Source organism: Mus pahari, chromosome 20 (genome assembly GCF_900095145.1).
Source record: "Mus pahari chromosome 20, PAHARI_EIJ_v1.1, whole genome shotgun sequence".
Lineage (NCBI taxonomy): Eukaryota > Metazoa > Chordata > Mammalia > Rodentia > Muridae > Mus > Mus pahari.
In genome coordinates, this window is record NC_034609.1 from 30,315,574 (window position 1) to 30,321,900 (window position 6,327).

At 45.3% G+C, this 6,327-nt stretch overlaps 1 protein-coding gene across 2 annotated transcripts in view; it reads left to right on the plus strand.

Moving 5' to 3' along the window:
- Positions 1 to 6,327, plus strand: part of Utp4 (UTP4 small subunit processome component) — a 27,691-nt gene that overhangs the window by 19,844 nt on the left and 1,520 nt on the right. For both annotated transcript variants that reach the window (XM_021220717.2, XM_029532355.1), the window contains exons 13-15: positions 555 to 661; positions 2,095 to 2,190; positions 3,385 to 3,570. In XM_021220717.2, coding sequence (XP_021076376.1) covers positions 555 to 661; positions 2,095 to 2,190; positions 3,385 to 3,570 — 389 coding nt within the window. The remainder of the gene's footprint in view (positions 1 to 554; positions 662 to 2,094; positions 2,191 to 3,384; positions 3,571 to 6,327) is intronic.

Genomic DNA, 6,327 nt, shown 5'->3' on the forward strand with positions numbered 1-6,327 from the left:
ATGGTTATGAGCCACCATGTGGTTGCTGGGATTTGAACTCAGGACCTTTGGAAGAGCAGTCGGGTGCTCTTACCCACTGAGCCATCTCACCAGCCCGGTCAATAGTTTTTATGTTAGTTTGTTTTATATTTATTGTTTGTACCACATCTCACGATGTAGACCTAACTGACCTGAAAAATGCTGTGTAGACCAGGCTGGCCTCAAACTCAGATTCTCTGCCTCCTGAGTCCTAGGACTAAATTTTGTACCACCATACAATAACTAATTCAGTTGTGGAAGTGGGGAAGGTGTGGCCACCTGACATTTGGGAGGCTGAGACATACACATCCTAACTTTAACGGTGTCTTCGGGCTACAAAAGTAATTTCCTGCCTCAATTTTTTTTTTTAATTTAAAAATTAACAGGTTAACCTTTGGAACTAATTTGCAAAACTCCAATAAATTCTCCTGTAAATGATTTATAGCTGCGTGGGCCTAGCTGGTCTCTCCATCATCTCCAGGGCTGGGCAGGCTGTGAGTGGCTAAATCAAGAACTTGTTTCTTCCGTCCTCACAGGGACAGTGGAGGCCATGTGTCTTTTGGCAGTCAGTCCAGATGGGAATTGGCTAGCTGCATCGGGTACCAGTGCTGGAGTCCACGTATATGATCTGCATCATCTAAAGGTGAGCCTCAGATTTCGTAGCAGCAGTTTGAGTCATATGGGAGGCTGCTAGTCATGTTAAGATTTGAAGCAGATTAGAGTGGCCTGGAAATTTACTAGACTTGTTTTTTTTTTTTTTTAAGCAAGAATTTTTCCTCCTTTAGATTCCTGTTTTAGAGTTCTTTAGAGCCTCAAAGCTGTACTCACATAATATTAAAATCAGTGAGAACTGTGTAGTTAGGGGTTCGTGAGTGATGAATCCATTTCCTGGCTAGGGATATTTGTCAGTGGTAGAGTACTTGTGCCTTGTGTTCAGGTCAGTCCTCAGTACCACAGAACAGGCAACAAAGACAACAGAATGATTAACAAGACAAAAACACCCATGTATCTCTGCTTTGAGGAAGGAGGGGGAGTTCTGATACATAGATTGAGAGCTGGAGATCCTGGCAGGCTTCCCTTTATATTTGCCTGCCTTGTCTATTCGGTGTGACTTTAAGTAAGGTAGAACCAGGGGGGAAGCATAGCTGGGAATCCTTCTGACAGGTACTAACAGGTAACTGTACTACCAGCTGAGCATTGAATCATGTGCCCACATGCCTTGTAGTTGAACCCAAATGTCTGTCCATAGGCGATAATTTTTAACAGGGTTTCTCTATGTAGCCCTGGCTGTCTAGAACTCACTCTGCAGGCCAAGCTGGCCTCAAACTCAGAGATCCACTTGCCTGCCTCTGGCTCTCAGGCCTGAGCCACCACAGCCTAGCAGCAATGTTTTTCAGACCCAGGGTAGAGCTATGTGTTCTCAGTGCAGAGGTGTATTTGAGTGATTGAGCAGTTTATTCAGATAAAGCTGCTCTTCAGTTCTCTGGAAAGGCTTCATTTTGTAAACTGTTAATAAAAATTTGTTTGTTTGTTTGTTTGAGATAGGGTTTTACTGGCCTAGAACTAACTTGAGACCTGGCTGACTACAAACTCAAAGATCTGCCTACATCTACCTTCCAGAGTTGACAGATTAAAAATGTGTGTCACCACACCTAACAACAAAATTTTAAATGAAATTAAAGTTTTTTTGTTGAAATGCCTGAACTTCCACAGAATACTTTTGAGTTCTGCTTGTGCCGTCCAAAACACAGTGTCAAACAGCTAGCTGACTTAGGGGCTCAGGTCTTAGTGCGATCGCAGACTACCTGTGGCCCTGACAACAACAAAAACAATAATGATAATGATAATCAACTACCAGAAATCACTGGCAGCTGGCTTTTTTGGGGGGAGGGGGTTAGGTGTGAGGGCGTGGGTGTTTGAGGTAGGGTCACACTGTATAGACCTGGCTGGCCTAAAACTTGCAGAGCTGCCTCTGTCTCTGGAGTGCTGGCATCAGAGTTGTGTGCTGACATGCCCAGCTCACATAACCTTTCTTGAAGGACGGTGCCCTATACAGTCTTCCCTGTCTTTTCCCAGCTTCACTGCACAGTGCCTGCTTACAACTTCCCAGTGACCGCTCTGGCTATCGCCCCCAATACCAACAACCTGGTCATTGCTCATTCTGACCAGCAGGTAGGTGATTCCAGTACTTCCCGGTTTCCTTCTGCTACACTAACCCGGAACAGGTAGGAGGAACTCTCCCGTGAAGATGTTGGAGGGTACGTAGGCATGTTCATTTGTGTAAGTGAAGCTTCCCTGTGTGGCCCACTGGCCAGCAGTACCCACTAGCTTACTGTGCAGTTCTAGAGAAGAAGCACGAAGTGATACAAGAATTTTGAAGCATTCTGACAATTTAAACCAGAGATGACATGGACCCAGGTACTAAATTAGATATGGATGTAATAAAATCTTGAAAATAAACTAAGAATGGATGATTTACCTTCATAGGGATGTAAATCAAGGACTAAAATAGGGATGTCTAAATCTCAGCCAGAGTGAGAACTTAAGTCTACAGGATTTTTTATGCCAAATTATGAAGAAGCACCCTTTAAAATGCTTGGGCTGTAGAACACATTAACTCATCAATGCTGGTGTATCTCATCTGTAAGCTGGAGATGAGAGCATCAGCCAGACCCATGGAGTTGTTGGAAAGACTCACCGTGTCTGGGAAGCACACTTGGTTAGCCTGCTAGGCAATTGATGCTTCCTAAACAGTTTAATGCTCTCCTGCATACACAACATCCACAAATGCTATTTCACATTCATGGGTTTTCATCATTTACCTAGACTACTGAAAGATTCTACCTTAATTGCCTTTGTCATTTTAACTGGTACCCTCTTGAGTTTAGTGGCAATGCCCTAGAATCCTATCATGTGGTATATTGAGGCAGGAGGATCACAAGTTCCAAGCCATCCAGAGCTTAAACAAAAGACCACTACTCCAGGGTGACTTATTATATATAATTTTGTGTATATATATATTGTATATAATGTCCTTTAAAAAAAAATTTAAGTAGTGAAAAATGTTTGTTTTTTTTGTTTTTGGTTTTTTTGAGACAGGGTTTCTCTGTGTAGCCCTGGCTGTCCTGGAACTCACTTTGTAGACCAGGCTGGCCTCAAACTCAGAAATCCGCCTGCCTCTGCCTCCCGAGTGCTGGGATTAAAGGCGTGCGCCACCACGCCCGGCCAGTAATGATAAAATGTAAGGCTGAATATGGTGCTTAGTGTTTCCTACTCGTGGTTAGGAAAGGATAAAACCCAGAAGGGACCGGAGCCTCTGAACATGATGGGTGCACATTTGCACTTATTTGGTGGTGTGTTCTCCAGGTATTTGAATTCAGCATCCCAGAAAAGCAGTATACAGAGTGGAGCCGCTCTGTCCAGAAGCAAGGATTTCACCAGCTGTGGCTCCAAAGGGATACTCCCATCACACACATCAGCTTTCATCCCAAGAGACCAATGCACATCCTCCTCCATGATGCCTACATGTTCTGCATCATTGACAAGTCCTTGGTGAGTTTCATACTTAGGAATCTTTAATTTGTGTGTGTGTGTGTGTGTGTGTGTATACACCCAGATCCTCTGCAAGAGTACCCAATGCTCTTAATTGCTGGGCTGCCCTTCCAGCACCCTCTTTTGTTTTAGGTTTTCTGAGACATGCTGTGGCTATGTAGCCCGACTGGCCTCATGTTAAACGTACATAATCCTGCCTCTGCTTCTAAGTGCTGGGGAAGTGACGTGTAAGTTACCACGGCTTACCTTTACTTACGAATTTTTAAGTATAAATAATGATTGATAGCTAAGGGAGCCTCAGAATACAAACTTCTACCACTGTGATGAGTGAGTAGAGGGTGAGTAACTGTACGAACTGCCAGCGTGCTGATTGGAGGAGAGATGATTCTGTTTGGCACATTCCTACAGTTGGATAAGGGTTAGCCTTTCTGGACTAGTTTTTACTGCTGTAATTATTTCTCTAACTGGCTTTTCAACACAATCCTAAGTAGAAAAATGATTGGGTTGGCATTCAGAAGGTGACCCTCTAGAGCTGACGACCCACTTTTAACTTTTATTCTTGGATGACTGTGTGAAGTGGTTTCATTCAAGGAGACACCTACTGATGCTTTGACCACCCTGCTCCTTAGCTGAGGACATTTCAACAGTTGATCTCTGTGTCTTGTGAAAAGCCCGGCTGGGATCCAGTGTCTGTGGCCGTGATTTGGGCAGGGACACAAGTGCTTCCTTTAGTTTGAGATGCTAGCTACTGTTTTGATTCCCCACCCACCCACCCACCCACCCCCCCACCCCCCCCAGTATACATGTCTTTTCTGGATAGGAGCTTTCCTTCCTCAGAGGCCTGTGGACCACAGCCATGGCTGTACTGCACTTTGGGTTTCAGTTATACCCAACACCAGCTGTTCTGCTGGTCTGTGAAGGTGGGGGTGGGACGTGTGTGGGTAAGGCAGCAGATGGCTCTAACGGAGGTGTGCACAGGGAAGTGTCACTGAATCTCATCTCATGGGCCTTGTGTCCTGGCATGTGGGAAGCAGAGCTGGCTGGCAAGTGCCTCCTGTGAGAGAGTGGAGCAGGAAGAGCCCCACCCACTCACTCAACCATCTCTGTAACTCAGCCCAGAAGGCTTTCACCTGGCCATGGTGATAGGTCCTTCATGTCCTTGTCCTAAGTAGAGCTAGTTCCCAGGGAAGTCAGAGATGAAGTGAATCGTGTATTTGGCCATCTCTTGAAGTGTCAGTGACACCAGTGGGTAGTTTGTTATTTTCCCTGGGGGAAACCTTAGCCACTTGGCCAGCGGATTAGATATGGTTGGGGGAGCTGTGGAAAGCACAGGGACTGTGTGGGCTGAGATCCTGCACATGCCCATTTGTTCCTGACAGTGTTGCTGACAAGCCTGGCCTACAGCTTGCCTGTCTTTAATCTTGCTGTAGAGTATGCAACCCTTTCTTGCTTCATCCTGCCTTCATAACCCCTTTTGCCTGAAGCATTTTTACACGACCTAGGGTGTATCCATAGGTATACAGATGAAGAGTGTGAGTGTGTGTGTGTGTGTGTGTGTGTGTGTGTGTGTGTGTGTGAGTTTATCTGCATGAGTTTGTATTCACCATGTAAGTGTAGTGCCAGTGCAGGCCAGAAGAGGATATTAGATTTCCTGGGACTGGAGTTACAGGCAGTTGTGAGCCAACTAATATGGGTGCTAAGAACTGAACCTCGATCCTGTGCAAGAGCAGTAAGCATTCTTAACCACTGAGCTCTCCTCCCAACCACATGTATTTAAGACAGTTCTTGAGGGCTAGGGATACAGCTTCGTTGGTAGAATGCTTGCCCACCACGCATGAAACTCTGGTTTACATTCCCAGAACATGTAAAACTGGTGTAGTAGAATACACTTTGGAAGTAGAGATAGGATCAGAAGTTCAAAGTTATTCCTACCTATGGCATCAATTTGAATTCAGATTGAGGCTAGGGAACCTCTCTCAAAAAAGGGTTTTCTGGGAGTGCCTGGGGTGTTCGGTTAGTGGTTAAGAGTATATACAGAAAGTAATAATTTAAAATGTTTAAAGATGTTGTAAGTTTTTAATCTATTATGCAATATTTTGTTTTGCCTGCAAGCCGGAAGAGGGTGCCAGACCCCATTACAGATGGTTGTGAGCCACCATGTGGTTGCTGGGAATTGAACTCAGGACCTCTGAAGGAGCAGCCAGTGCTCTTACCCTCTGAGCCATCTCTCCAGCCCAAAGATTTTCTTTATACATATACTTTTCCACTTATTCAAGACTAAAGAGGAAGGGCTAGAGACCCACAGGTTGACCCACAGGTGACTTGCCTGTCGTTCTAGCACTCAGGAGGTAGAGGCAGGAGGACCGGGAGAACTGCAGTCAGCCCTTGTCTGAGGAACAAAACAAAGCAGCAGCAGCAGCGGGACCTGGAGAGGTCACTGAGACTTTTTACGTCTGTGGTACTAGGGATCAGAGCCAGGGTTTTACGAAGGCTAGATATACCAGTTCAAGTAGTATATCTTGTTCAGGCCCGGAATACCAGTTCCATAGGAGGCTGGGGCAGGAGAATCACAAATTCAAGGACCAAGACCAAAGTTATGGCCAGCCTGGGCAACTTAGTGAAACTCTCTAAAAGAAATACTGAAGAGAAACCCTGTCTCGAAAAACCAAAAAAAAAGGGCTGATGAGATGGCTCAGTGGGTAAGAGCACTGACTGCTCTTCCGAAGGTCCGGAGTTCAAATCCCAGCAACCACATGG